This window comes from Pristis pectinata, chromosome 1 (genome assembly GCF_009764475.1).
Source record: "Pristis pectinata isolate sPriPec2 chromosome 1, sPriPec2.1.pri, whole genome shotgun sequence".
NCBI lineage: Eukaryota > Metazoa > Chordata > Chondrichthyes > Rhinopristiformes > Pristidae > Pristis > Pristis pectinata.
Genome location: NC_067405.1, coordinates 87,406,019 through 87,421,338, shown reverse-complemented (window position 1 = coordinate 87,421,338; position 15,320 = coordinate 87,406,019). Strand labels below are relative to the sequence as shown.

The following is a 15,320-nucleotide window of genomic DNA, read 5'->3' as shown; positions in this document are numbered from 1 at the left end:
GTTGGACAAACTAGGGCTGTTTTCTCTGGAGCAGTGGAGGCCTGATAGAAGTTCATATAATTATGAGAGGCATAGATAGACAGTCCGAATCTTTTTCCCAGGGTTGAAATGTTTAGAGAAGGGGAAAGTTCAAAAGAAATGCTTGGGGCCAGTTTTCTTTTTACAGAGACAGGAATGCACTACCAGGAGTGGTGGTAGAACGATAGAGCCATTCAAGAAGCTCTTAGATAGGCACATGAATATGCAGGGAATGGAGGGAGATGGACCACGTGCAGGCAGATGCGATAAATTTAATTAGACATCATTAGCTTAATTAATTCGGCACAACATCATGGGCCAAAGGACCAGTTCTTGTGCTGTAATGTTCTATGTATGTTGCCCCAGCATGTGCAGATGGAAGGGTACAATTCCAATTTGGTAATGGATGTTGTGCAGAGCAGAGGCCTTCTTTTTTCAACACGAAAGAGCACAAGTATTGAACCAACGAGGTATCCACTGATGGTGAATGCCATGACTCCTGCTCCCTCTTCCATTGAAGGGCTGTGTTACAACAGGCACTCAGACTGCTGTCACCCTGACTCTGGATGTGACTGTTCACAGGGGCCTCCAGTGTGGCAAATGTGTGCTGATGAATGAGTAAGACTGCTGAGCCATTGTCCTAGGTGAGTGACAATGGATCCAGGGATTGAGATCTGCCAGCCTGCTTCAGGATGTACTGTCCCATTAACGCGTCTGCTGTTACCCGTCAGCAACCATCATGGACTGCTGCAGCCCAAATTAGAGACGACAGGGTGTAGCTGGCCCTTCCACAGCTGCCCCTGCTCTCCAAGGCCAGTTGGCTTCCTACATTGAAGGTCAGCAGTTCACCATCACCTCAGCATCAGGACCGACAAAGACAACAGAGACCAGGCACTGCAAGTAATTTGTTTAACTCTGTCTACATTACGTGATGAGTAAAGTTACAAAACTGGATTGGAGTATACATATTATTTTGTGCTGTCAGAAAGCGCATGATGTAATAGTCAATGACAGAAAAAAGGTAAGGGTTGTTGAACTTCAGAGGAATTGAAAGATGTCATTCTGGTACCATTCTGTACACATCTGAGTGCAGAAAGACAGGGTTGTCTATGCTGTAAGCTCTTTTCTTCTTCTTCCTCCTCCTCATGCTCCTCTTGATAACCACTCAGTTGAGTTTTTCGGGGTTTCAAAGCAATGCAGGATCCGGCACTTGGATGAGGTTCCAGAGGTGTGATGTGTAATGTTCCACGTGCCATATGACTCTCATTGTTGGCTCTCTATCCTCTTGTGGTCTGGATTCCCGAGCCATGTGATGGCTCAGTGGGCAATAGGCAGTCTTGGACTTGCCTTGGAGGCACAGAAACTACTGCAGAGTGAAGGGATCCTGACTCTTGGTGGAATAATGAGTGCCTACTGCTTGTATTGACTGCATGATGTGAACCCCATTTGGTTGGTGAAATTCAGATAAGGAGCTCACCATGCATGTAGTCAATGGAGCTTTGGGGAAGCTTGCAATCCATGCAAGACTTTATGCTTCTTGCTTCACCTCCCTGACTCTGGCAAATGTAATTAGATAACATTGTTTGGCCACAACATTCGGCTCTACAGCATATGTTTTCTGTGCGCTATAGATGTCGACCTGGTTTCATTGTGACATGAATTGTAGCAGCAACCATTGGCAATGCCTTTAGCAAGTGTACTGCACCTATGCCATCAGAAGTTTGTAGTCTAGTAGGTTTTGACATTATTCATCTCACAGTTCCCTCATTAACCCATGTCAGCCAAATTCAAAGTTTCATCACAAATAATTAACAGACATAACAGAATGTCCACTCCAAAGCCCATCCTGTGCCAAACACAATGTTCACACAGTTTGTTGTTTTCACATAACTCTCCCACTTTGTGGTAGCCTTTCCTACAAGCTTGCAGAAACTCACCCCACACAAGGGTGAGTTGTGCACAAAGTATTCTTCAACAGAGGACAAGAATTGAGGCTGCATGTCATTCATTAAATCCTCCTCAATCTCAGAATATACCTTAAGAGCCACCGAAGGCTACATCCACATGCCAATCTTAGGAAATAGTCAGGGCATGTGCCCTTAAACATCAATCTGGTTTCTGAACAGATTTACGAAGCCAAAGCAAAAACAAGCTCCTGGAGGAACTCAATGGGTCAGGCAGCATCTCCATTTTACAAAGATAAACACAGATGCATGCCGAAAGAGGCAAATACATTTATGTGCATATAGTGTGCCAACCCTTCCAGATTGCCTGGACACTTCCAGAGGTTTGAGAAAAGAACAACTTCTGATTTCAGAGAGCCCGGTCTATGTCAGATGGTGTACAAAAGTTATTTGCTGGTTCCAAATTATAGATTTTGTCATATATCACAGCAAGGTTTAAGACACCACTTTGCATTTATCAGACATACAGTACTTTTAAATCATGAGGATCAATTGAAGAAGTCAACCTTTTGTCATTTTATCTTTTTAAATAAACAGATTTCAAAAAATAAGCCACTTTGTTATTTGTATGATGGCGGCTTTTTGTGGCAAAGATTTACCTCTTCTAAAGATTGTGATTTAATATTGCTCTTTATCCGACTCAGGTTAATTCTCCTATCCTAATAATAATTAAAAAAACATTTAATCTCTTCAGGTGAAAGTATACAGTTGGTTCAATATCTTCTGGATTTGCCCAAATTCTGGCCCAGAGCTGACACCAGGCCTTATTCAAGAGGAGATCATAATCATTCCCAGAACATAGACAGTGTTTGCCCAATGGAGCCACCTTGTCCTGTAGAATAATTGTCCAATGTTTTGGAATGCAGATGCCACATAATCATTGAAAGGTAAAAGCAACCACATTGTTGAGAATAAATCACCAGTGTTAAGGAATTAGAAGGGTTTCCTTGTGAGGAATTCTGAGACGGGCTTTGCAATAACCCCACTCAGAGAAAACTAGGTACTGCTCTGGAATAGGAGGAAAATTCTCTGTGAGAGACAAAAATAAACTGAGAAGGAGAGAAAGGCTTGCACTTGTAAAGTGCCTTCATGACCTCAGGAGATCCAGAACTGTTTTGCACCCAATAAAATACATTTCAAATGTAATCACTGTTGTGACATGCAGCAAGTTCCCAAATAAGCAATGAAATAAGTGATGAAGTAATAAATCAGTTGAGGTGCATATCGCCCATTGTTCTCTAATATGACCATGGCATCTTTTACAGACAGGGCTTCAAACTGTGTTATTAACCTCATTTGAAAGACAGCGCCCCTGATATTCCACAGCCTGCACTGATGCATCAGCCTAAATATCTGGAGCTGGACTTAAACCTTTGTCCTTATGACTCATGGTGATTTCTACTACTGAGCCAGGACCGATACCTAAAAGAGGTAACTGGAGTATGGGAACTGAATGGGGAAGGGGAATCAAGTGACACAAAGTCCTCTAAATAGAAATTTCCCCTTTTACACAGGCTGAAGCAAAACGGAATGAATAAAGAGCATAAGATGTAGAGAGCGAGGATAAAAAAAAGTGAAGTCAAACATAAGAATTTTTTTTTATATAACTGCTCTGCAAAGATCTAACAGGAACACATTAGAGATGAAGAATAACCAGTGACCTTTTATCCCAGAGGTGTAAGTGTTGGTGCTCCAGGCCCAACCATCTGCAGCCATTCATAAGGGCTTTTCCTTCTTCCTTCCACTATGTCAGATGTTCACTGATGATTGACAAGCACTTAATTCCATTCACAATTCCCCATTCAAAGCAGTTCACATCTGCAAGCAGCAAGATGTGGACAATATGTCAAGCTTGGGCTGAGAATAGTATGCAGCATTTCACGTGTCAGGCAATGACCATGTCCAGCAGGGAAAATCTAACTATCTCCTGCTGACATTCAATAGGACTTTCACCGTCATCAAACTTCATTGTTGGAGAGGGGAAGGCCACCATTAATCAGATATTTAACTGGATCAGCCACATGGTTATTAGTACAGATTAGAGGCTGGATATTCTGCATTGAATGAACCATCACGTAACTTCCCAAAGCCATCCCATCATCTTCAAATCTCAAGTCATGACTGGGACAGGATGTACTCCATAGTCTAGAACATGCTCCTCCAACAACACTTAACGAGCTTGATACCATTCAGGACAGTGTAAACCACTGACTGGCATCCTACCCACCACCAATTCAGTAATGCACAAGGCGTCTGTGGAATGCACCCATAGCAATTCGCCAGGGCTTCATCATCAACAACAGCTAAATCTGCAGCTTTAACAACCTGGAAGGAAAAATGCAGCAAACCCATGGGGACACCACTGCATGCAAATCACCTTCTGAGATGCACACCATGCAGATGTGGAATCACCATTCCCTTATCACCATTAAATCAAAATCCTGTACCCAACAGTGCAGTGGGTGCACTTAACCACAAAGTGGTTCAAAAAGTCAACTCATCATCACCAAAATTAGGAATGGAAAGCAAATACTAGTCTTCTCACAATGCTCACATGCTGTGAATGAATAAAAAAAGTGATTACACTTGGGTATTCCAAGAACAGGATATGGTCAGCAGAGCAGAGAGTCTCCTCTCCTCTGCAACATCAACAGGCCTCAAGCCCAACCTAAGATTGTGGTGTCCATGAAGACGGCTCATGCCAGGCCCCCTGATGAATGAGCATTGCTCCAATCCACTGCACTAATTCTCCTTCCAGCATCTGCTATTGTGTCACAGAGTCATTGAGCCTTACACCACAGAAACAGCTCCCTTGGTTCACCATGTCCATGCTAACCACCAAGCACCCCATTACACTTACCCCATTTACCAGCACTTGGTCTGTTGCCATTTCAAATGCTCATCTAGATACTTCATAAATGCACCGGGAGTACCTCTGTCCACCAACCCCTCAGGCAGTGCATTCCAGATTTCAACCACCTCTTGTGTGAAAAAGATTCTTCCAAATCTTTCCCCCCCTCATCTTAGCCCTATGCCTTTTGGTTATAGACAACTCTGCGATAGGGAAGAGTTTCCTCACTATCTATCCTTTATAAGCCCTTCCATGACTTTGTATACTTTAATCAGGATGATTCCCCCTCCACCCCCACAGCCTCCTCCTCGCCGAGGAAAACAAACCCAGCCTCCCCAGTCTCTCCTCATCACTGGAACACTTCATCCCAGACGACATCCTGGTGAATCTCCTCTGCGGTGTCAGGCCAGGTCACTGTCCTCAAATCCTTGGAATGGGACTCGAGGGACTGTGCTTACAGAGAATATTCCAGCCTTGCCTGAAATATTCAAACCTTTTATTCAACAAAATCTGCGTTTATAAAGCAAAATTTAAAGGCTGCAAGCACAAAAGAAAAATATTAACATTACTGACGATGCAACAATAGAGAAGACCCCCTGTGCAAGGCCTGAGTATCACTTCACTGTCAGTGCCAAGTTCTTCATTGACCAAGCACATTGAGATATTCAGCAAATTAGAGTAAACTGCAACCCACCATGTTTAACAGCTTTCCAAATTAAAGTCCCTTACCATCTGTCTCCCTTGCGTGTGGTTCATCATACCTGCAGAAAACAGAAGGATCTATTAACGTGAGACTCTGGCTGTTATTCTGCTCTACAGCACCAATAGGATATTCCCTTCACATGAATAAACACATGTAGAAAGGATACATTAAGCCATACTACTTCCACACTGACAATGAAGGTATAACTACTGGTTCTTAAAGGGAAGGCTAGTCTATTGAATATTCTTGATGAGTTTTTGGGTGCGAATTGCCAACATTAAGGATTCCTAGATCACGCCAAGTCATATTCTCTCTACACTGTTCCAACATTCTGTTTCAACTAGGAATAGGCCATTCAGCCCCACCTCTCCTGTTAGTGCATTCTAGGTACCTAGCACTCTGTGCAAAAACTTGCCTCACAAATCTCCTTTAAACTTTCCCCCTCTCACCCTAAACCTATACCCTTTAGTATTTAATATTTCCATGCTGGGAAAAAGACTATGACTATCCACTCTATGCACGCCTAGCAAAATAGTATGTACTTTTATTGAGTTGCCCCTCATCCTCAGATACTCCAGAGAAAACAATCCAATCTCTCCTTATAGTTAACTCTCTCCAATCAAGGGAATATCAATGCTTACTCTACCATTCAACTAGATTATGACTGATCTGCACCACCATTCCATTAACTCAGCTGACAGTCCCATTTCCACCTTAGGCATTGACCCCAACATCACTGAAACCCAGCCTTTCAGAGCAGGGTTCCAGGTTTCCATCACTCGTGTGTGAAAACATTCTTCCAGCCTTTACCTGGGTAGAATCGTCACTCAATCTACTAAAGTCGGAGAAACACAAATAAGTTTATATAACCAGTCCTAATAAACTTAACCTTATCATCTCTTAATAATGTAGAAATTAATCAGTGGCTACACATAAAATAGCTGGACGTAAACTGGATCTAATCAGGTTTAGCATAAAAGACTACAAAATGTCACTATTTGGAGACACCCTCCATAAAGATTCAGCCTGCAGTTTAGCGAAATGCCTTGCCCTTCAAACGCAGGGAAGAATCAAATTGTCTGATATTGGAAGGGAGATGTTGTGACCTTAAAGGAGTTACAAGCAATGGAGAAAGAATGCTGCTGGAGCTGGAGTCTTCCTCAGCCATTAAAATCAGCAGAGCCTCCCCATTTGCTACCAATCTCACTGATGTCCATGCCCCAACCACCAGTAAGTAATCCATGTTGCCCTTTGCTTACTGACAGGTACAATTACCTCCCTACATCTCCACCACACACACGTCCTTTTGAGACATTCATTCATGCAATCTGTTCGGCTGATTTCCAGCCTCCAAGGATGCCAACATCTTAAGCAAGTCCTATCTTGTTCATACCTTAACAATGGGCTGTGTTGGAAGGAAGGGTTAGATTGATCGTGGAGTAGGTTTATAATAGGTTGGCACAACATCGCAGGCCAAAGGGCCCGTACTGTGATGGACTGTTCTATGTTCTATGTAATACACATATGCATCTCCAGTGCAAGGTCATTCAATAAAGACCGTGCAGAGAAACACAGGTTATTTTTGCACACTCATTGGCACTAGGGTCAATGGCTACTCTGCAGCACCTCTTTGGCTGAGCTCTGCGAACCTTTTTCTATACTGCTCAGTTTCCAGACAGGCAGAATATTTACACATAATCTCACTCTCATATCCACACCACTGTCTTATAGCTACAGTTATCAGACAGTATTCAACATTGATTTGTCTCCTATGTGAATCATAAGGATTTATGTCCATAGGTGGGAGCTGAAAAAGTTAGGAAAAGTGAATGAATTGTACCACCTAGTGTGCATATTTCTACGTATACAGTTCTCCCGAGTTACAGAGGGGTTTGCGTTTCTAGAAAATGGTCCACATCACAATTTTCTGTAGCATGGATCCACATCATTTGTGCATGCATCAAGAAACACACGTTGAAAAAGAATTAATTTATTTACTTTCTTTTCCCCACATAAATTCTGTGATTTATTCTGCATCTCAAATTTTTGGTTAGTGATTTGTGAATTCTGTAAGGCCGAATTTCTATAATGCGAACAGCTGTAATGTGGGAGTCGCCTGTATGTATCTGTGTGACTTGCTGGTGTCAGTTCACTTGCATGATTTCGTATCCAGCAAGTCAAACAGATACACATAGGGGATATATGAAGTGGGATTTAGGCACAAAGGGAAAGATGGACATACTATTGCAGGAAAGTAAAAGGGAAACAGGTTCAGTTAAATGGACAGTTTAGGAGATGCACTAACACAAAGTTCAAATGATGCAAGCACATTTGTGCAAGATACAGTCAGATGAAGAGATATGCAGAAATAAATGAGAAAGAAGTATTTACAAAGTTAGGGGAAGAAATATAAATACAGAGAAACAAAATAAAAGAAACACGCACAGAAGCAGATCTAAAAAAAATAAGAGCACATTGGCATTGTTTTCATTGCAGTTTAAATGTCTTACCCTTATAAGGCATCAGCAAACGTTTCTTCGTATTCCCTGGGAAAAGACAGTAGAGAAATGATCAATTACTCAAATCATTAACAGCCTGTAAATTTAGAGGCAAGGATGTTGCAGTAGTTAACCTTAGTGTCACAGCTGTGAAAATTCACAATTAGATCTGAATTCTGGTTCAGAATGAGCAGACCTTAGCAATAGGTTCATAACATTGCCAGTGGCAGCTTGTGGCACTGTTAGGTACAAAGTCACACACACCATCCCTGATGTAGCACACAGGCTGGTATCAATTACAATGCAGTGGCAGAATGACAAAGTTAATTTACCCATTTGCACATTTTCCTGTACTGCAAAATATCACGGGATGGGCACCTGTGAAGGTCAAGCTTGGTGAAGCAACTTGGCTACTTCCTGGAAATTCCCACGTTTGCTTCCAAACCCCAGGTTGCCTAGCTCCTCTTCCTCAGTAACATCACCCTGTCCCTTGCCTTTCCCAAAGCCCTTAACACTCTGACTTTCACAACACCACCATTGGCAGCTGCAGCTTCAACAGTCTAGACCCCAAGTTCTGCACTTCCATCCACTGACCCTCTGGGCAAGCACTCCTATGGATCTGCCTCTTCTTCCAAGCATTTAGTTGCCTATCCTAATGTTTATTTCTGTGGCTCTGTGGCAGTACCCTTTTTAAAAACACTCCTTAAAATGACTAGAGATGTATGGAAACATTGCTTTATAAATATTCATGCAATGTGTTGAAGAGTCAAGTCTAGTGAAGTAAATGGGACATTACTTAAAGAGGTTATAGCTGCTTAAGTACAGGAGGAGGCCCTTGCCTAGATCATCTTTTGATATTCTATACTTTCTTTAATTCACTTGGGGGACGCGAGTGTCACTAACAAGGCCATTATTTATTGCTCTAGATGTTGATATACAGATTTCCAGGTCCTCCCCCAGGTTATGAACACCCTGACTTATGTACATCTCCGTACATGTGAACGGGCATTTGGGAGACTGGAGGGATGGATTTACCGGCTGCTGCGGGGCTGCAGGCATCTTCTGCCACGCAGGAACTCAGTTCATGGCCGCATTTCCAACTTGCGAACTGTCCGGGTTAAGAACAGTTCACAGGAATGGAAACACACGAGATTCTGCAGATGCTGGAATCTGAAGCAACATGCACAAAATGCTGGAGAAACTCAGCAGGTCAGGCAGCAGCTATGGAGGGAAATAAACAGTCCACGTTACAGGTCGAGACCCTTCACCAGGACTGGAAAGGAAGAGGGCAGAAGCCAGAATGAGAAGGTGGGTGGAGGAGTACATACAGGCAGGTGATAGGTGAGTCCAGGTGAGAGGGGGAGGGGAGAAATGCAAGAAGCTGAGAGATGATAGGTTGAAGAGGCAAAGTACTGAAGATGAAGGAATCCAGCTGGAGAGGGCAGTGGACCATGGAAATAAAGAGGAGGTGGGGAAAGATGGGCAGGTCATGAGGGCAGGGGAAGGGATGGGCAGGTCATGTGGGTGGGGGAAGGGGAAAGAGAAGGATGGAGGGGGTGCCACAGGAATGAGGGAAGACGGGGGGGGGGGGGGCAAAAAAAAAGACAGGAATGGAATCCTGTTGAAACCTGGGCAGTACACAAGAAGGTGGTGATATATTTCCAAGGCAGGATGGTGGGTGCTTTGAAAGGAAATATGCAAAAGGCGGCATTTCCATCCATCTATTACCCTTGTCTTTCTAGGTGGTGGAAGTAATAAGTTTGTTAAGTACTGTTGAGAGTCTAAAGAGGAAGGAGATTGCGGGGCCTCTGACGATGATCTTTGCATCATCGATGGAGACGGGAGAGGTTCCAGAAGATTGGAGGGTTGCGGATGTTGTTCCCTTATTCAAGGAAGGGAGTAGAGATAGCCCAGGGAATTATAGACCAGTGAGTCTTACCTCAGTGGTTGGTAAGCTGGTGGAGAAGATCCTGAGAGGCAGGATTTATGAACATTTGGAGAGGTATAATATGATTAGGAATAGTCAGAATGGCTTTTTCAAGGGCAGATCCTGCCTTACGAGCCTGATTGAATTTTTTTGAGGATGTGACTAAACACATCAATGAAGGGAGAGCAGTAAATATAGTGTATATGGATTTCAGCAAGGCATTTGATAAGGTGCCCCATGCAAGGCTTATTGAGAAAGTAAGAAAGCATGGGATCCAAGGGGACATTGCAATGTGGATCCAGAACTGGCTGGCTCACAGAAGGCAAAGAGTAGTTGTTGAAGGGTCGTATTCTGCATGGAGGTCGGTGACCAGTGGTGTACCTCAGGGATCCTTATTCTGGGACCCTTACTCTTTGTGATTTTTATAAACCACCTGGATGAGGAAGTGGAGGGGTGGGTTAGAAAGTTTGCGGATGACACAAAGGTTGGAGGTGTTGTGGATAGTATAGAGGGCTGTCAGAGGTTACAGCGGGACATAGATAGGATGCAAAGTTGGGCTGAGAAGTGGCAGATGCAGTTCAACCCAGATAAGTGTGAAGTGGTTCATTTTGGTAGGTCAAATATGATGGTAGAATATAGTCTTACGGTAGGACTCTTGGCAGTGTGGAGGATCAGAGGGATCTTGGGGTCCGAGTCCATAGGACGCTCAAAGCAGCTGTGTAGGTTGACTCTGTAGTTAAGAAGGCATACGGTGTATTGTCCTTTATCAATCGGGGAATTGAATTTAGGAGCCGAGAGGTCTTGTTGCAGCTATATAGGACCCTGGTCAGACCCCACTTGGAGTACTGTGCTCGGTTCTGGTCACCTCACTACAGGAAAGATTTGGAAGCCATAGAAAGGATGCAGAGGAGATTTACTAGGATGCTGCCTGGAATGCGGAGCATACCTTATGAAAGCAGGTCGAGGGAACTCGGCCTTTTCTCCTTGGAGCGACGGAGGATGAGAGGAGACCTGATAGAGGTATATAAGATGATGAGAGGCATTGATTGGGTAGATAGTCAGAGGCTTTTCCCCAGGGCTGAAATGGTGGCCACAAGAGGACGTAGGTTTAAGGTGCTGGGGAGTAGGTATAGAGGAGATGTCAGGGGTAAGTTTTTTACTCAGAGTGGTGAGTGCCTGGAATGGGCTGCCGGCAATGGTGGTGGAAGCGGATATGATAGGGTCTTTTAAAAGACTTTTGGATAGGTACATGGAGCTGAGAAAAATAGAGGGCTATGGGTAAGCCTAGTAATTTCTAAGGTAGGGACATGTTCAGCACAGCTTTGTGGGCCAAAGAGCCTGAATTGTGCTGTAGGTTTTCTATGTTTCTAAGTAAACACAATGCATTTTGTAGATGGTGTACGATGCTGTCACAGTATCATAGTGGAGAGAATTAATGTTGTGGGTGGAGGCTGAGGTTCCAGTCAAATGGGTTGCTTTGTCCTGGATAATGCTGAGCCTTTTGAGTGTGGTTGAAGATGCAGTCATCCAGCCAAGTTGGAGGATCCCTAATTACTCATTACAAAGACAGAAGAAGCCCATTTGGCCCATCAGGTGTATGCCAGCTCTCAGCAGAGTAATCCCATTTCTACTCTCCTTATTTCCCTGTAGTCCTCCATTTTATTGTCTCTCACATATGTCCATCAATTCCCCTTTGATTCTTTTTGCAACTAACCTACATTAAGGGGCAATTAACAATAGCCAATTAACCTACCACATATCTTTGGGATGTGGAGGAAACCAGAGCACCCACAGGAAAGCTACATGCTCACGGATAGAACATGCACACTCCACATAGTCAGCTCCTGTGGTCAGGATCAAACGTGGAACCCTGGAACTGTGAGGCAGCAACACTAACTATTCCATCTTTAAATTCACCATACTTCTGAGGCCAACTATAACCTCCTCCCTCCACCACTGCACCTTTAGCGTTCCTGATGGTGAATTATCTCCAAACTTGCAACATCCATTTGTCACTTCAAATACACGAGGCTTGACTATTAAAATAATTCACATTTAGCTGTCAAAAGAATTTCTCCACTGACAAAGTTACAATCCCGAAAATTGTAGCTCACTAAAACTCCCGCCAGCGAGTAAAGGCATTCTTCAGTATAGTCCTGCTTAGCAGTTGATATTTGACCACACTCAGCAGGTCAGGCAGCATCCGTGAAAAGAGAAACACAGTCAATATTTCAGATCAAAGTGTCTTTAATCTGAAACGTTAATTCTGTTTCTCTTTGCACAGATGCTGCCTGACCCACTGAGTTTCCAGCATTTTGTGTCTTTATTTCAGATTTCCAGCACCTGCAGGTTTTTTTTAAATTTCCATTTGATTTAGGCTGATGTCAGGAAAAGTGATGGGGCAACAGCACATTGTGTCCTTAGAGATTTTCTGATTGCCTATTCTGCTGTTACCAGTCTCTAAGACAATTTCAATGCGCCCACCACAGAAGGATCCGTGCCTTCAGGATGGACAGGGAGAAGATGCAGCGGAATTGCAACAACAGCTGGATTGCACTGGGTTTGGAATTCCTCAGTTAAGGAAGTGGAACAAAACTGAAGACAAAGCAAGCTAGATGGCTAATCCTGACTGCGAGTCAGTGAACCTTGTTGGAGACGAATGTGCACAGGATCACCTGGGATGCCATCCATCAATGAACAGCCTGGCTGAGTTAGATATGAATATGGGGTGTGATTCAGAAGTCTGTTAGAACCTAAGAGTTACAAATGGAAAACTGCTGCTGAAAATCCAAAATTAAGCAGAAAGTGTTGGAAATATAAACAGGTTAACATTTTGGGTGTTGTCCTTTTTTCCTGAAAAGATGTTTCAGAACAAAATGAATGATGATAAGTAGATTTAAAAAGGCATCACTCAGAGATGTATTGCAGTGCAGTGCCATGTAATATTGGAAGGAGCTTTTTGATTGCTGCTGGGGAATTTGCATATGGGAGGAGCTAAAGCCACTCAGTCGAAATACTGTAGTATCTGTGCTGATATTTATTCAAGAATAAAATATAAACATAACAGAGTCATAGAGAGATACTGCATGAAAACAAGACTTTCAGTCCACTGAGTCTGTGCTGACCATCCACAGTCACCCATTTACACTCATCCTACATTAATCCCATTTTTTTATTCTTCCCACATTCCCATCAATTCCCCCCAGGCTCTCTCACCTACATGCTAGGGGCAATATACAGTGGCCAGTCGGCCCACCGACCTGTATGTCTTTGGGATGTGGGAGAAAACCAGAGGACCAGGAGGAAGCCCACACTGTCACAGGGAAGACATGCAAACTCCACACAGACAGCACCATGGGTCAAGAGTGAACCTGGGTCACTGGAGCTGTGTGGAAGTGGCTCTACCTGCTGTCCCACTGTTTACAGAAACCAGCGACTCCCCCCTTGATCCTGCCCGCACCCATCCTTCCAGTTTCTCTAGTGGCTCCAGTGAGGCTTGGCTTTTCCTTAGGGTCCTGCCCTTGGACAACATGTTCTGCACTGTTTTTACATGTACGAGGCTCTTTTTACACATGTGGAAACTCCATCCTGCAGGGGTCAGCACTTTGAGAAAAGGGGTAGAAATGTATCAAGACTGTACTGATAACTCTGACCCGAATGAACAAATATACAGACATGCGTTCCCCAAAGTAACCCAGAAACCGGTCTCCCCGCTCTGAAACACTAACCGTCGATACCATTGTGCTGCTCGTAGCTACGCTTGCCCAGGATAGTTGGAGAGCTGTGGTTTAAGATGGGCATCATCTTGGCAGGTGTCACGTTGCTGATGTGCAGACTAGCCTGAGCACGGTCCTGTTTAGGGCATGGATGAGCTTCTGCGAACAAAGAAGGTGGTTAACATCCGGATACAAAGAACAAACCCTCTGGAACATTCGATTTACCAATGTTTGCAATAACCCCATCAGTTCTTTGTGGTACTTGTCCTCAATTTCAAAAGATATCTTTGCTTTAAGGAATAGTGCGCCATTCTCTATGTGAAGGAACACCCTCCTGCCAAAATTTCCATCACACATTTCCCCCAGCCTCTTCGATCTACGAAATTTCACCTAACAAATGTTTACCAGGAACACACCTTTTCGTACACTGAGGAATGGCTGTATGTAGAATGCATCATAACCTTAGGATATTTCAAAGTGTTTCACAACCAACAAAGGATTTGGGAAGTATCATCATTGTTGAAACATAAGGAAGGGCCACAGAGTTTATAAGAACTTGGTGCAAATACAGCACTATCTCCCAAAGGTGTTGGTTTAACTAAAGCTCATTTTAGTGCAGTGCATCACACGCAAGAGAAATCTTCATAGGTGAACAAAGCTGCGTGTGTATGTGGGCTCCAACATACTGGGGGTAACAGCCAAGACTGGACTACCACCCACCAATACCCAAACACATGTACCTTCTCAATGGAGTCATTGGATGGTGTTCTGGAAATAAGAACCTCAATTGATATGGCAGTGCGTTCCTACTGAGTTCCCCAACAGATCACAGCCACAGGGGAGTGGAAAGTTCAGCATTTGAAGAAGTAGGAAACTGGTGCAAACAGTGATTGTTCCTTTTTGCTTTTATCACTTGTATTAGCCTCAGTAAATACCTGAGCCAGTAAGGTCTACTTTTAAGCCCTTAATGCATATTTATAGAGACAGAGTCATATAACATGGAGACAGGCTCTTCGGCCCACTGAGTCCATGCTGACCATCAATCACCCATTTACACTAATTCCATTTTATTCTCCCTACATTCTCATTAACACCACACCAGGTTCAGGAACAGCTACCTTCCTCCAACCACCAGGTTCTTGAACCAACCTGCACAACCCTAACCCTACTTCAGCAATGGAACACTATGGACCATCTCTTGCACTACATGGTCTTGTGTCCGATTATGCTTTTTTTTGCACTAATGTCTTGCTTTGCACAGTCTTTTTACTTCACTGTCCTGTATAATTTACATGTAATTTATGTTCTGAACCCATGTGCCTGTGATGCTGCTGCAAGCAAGTTTTTCATTGTACCTGTACCTCACTGTACTTGTGCACGTGAAAATAAAATAAACTTGACTTGAGATTCTACCACTGATCTGCCCATTAGGGGCAATTTATAGTAATCAATTACCCTACCAACCCATTTTTCTTTGGGTAGTGGGAGGTAACCAGACCATCCAGTGGAAACCCACAGTCACAGGGAGAACATGCAATCTGCAAACAGACAGCACCGGGGATCGTGATTGAAATGAACCCGGGTGACTGGAGCTGTGAGGAAGCAGCAGCACTGCATACAGGACTCAGAATTACCTAAAAATA

At 43.6% G+C, this 15,320-nt stretch overlaps 1 protein-coding gene across 6 annotated transcripts in view; it reads right to left on the bottom strand.

Annotated features, from left to right (window-relative positions):
• mta1 (metastasis associated 1) overlaps window positions 1–15,320 on the bottom strand; it is a 111,014-nt gene that overhangs the window by 21,341 nt on the left and 74,353 nt on the right. For 4 of the 6 annotated variants that reach the window (XM_052029544.1, XM_052029570.1, XM_052029560.1 and 1 more), the window contains exons 16-18: window positions 13,690–13,836; window positions 8,047–8,082; window positions 5,563–5,594 (exon numbers count right to left, since the gene is read on the bottom strand). In XM_052029544.1, the coding sequence (XP_051885504.1) occupies window positions 5,563–5,594; window positions 8,047–8,082; window positions 13,690–13,836 (215 nt within the window). The remainder of the gene's footprint in view (window positions 1–5,562; window positions 5,595–8,046; window positions 8,083–13,689; window positions 13,837–15,320) is intronic. The other 2 variants (XM_052029553.1, XM_052029580.1) reach the window with 1 other exon arrangement.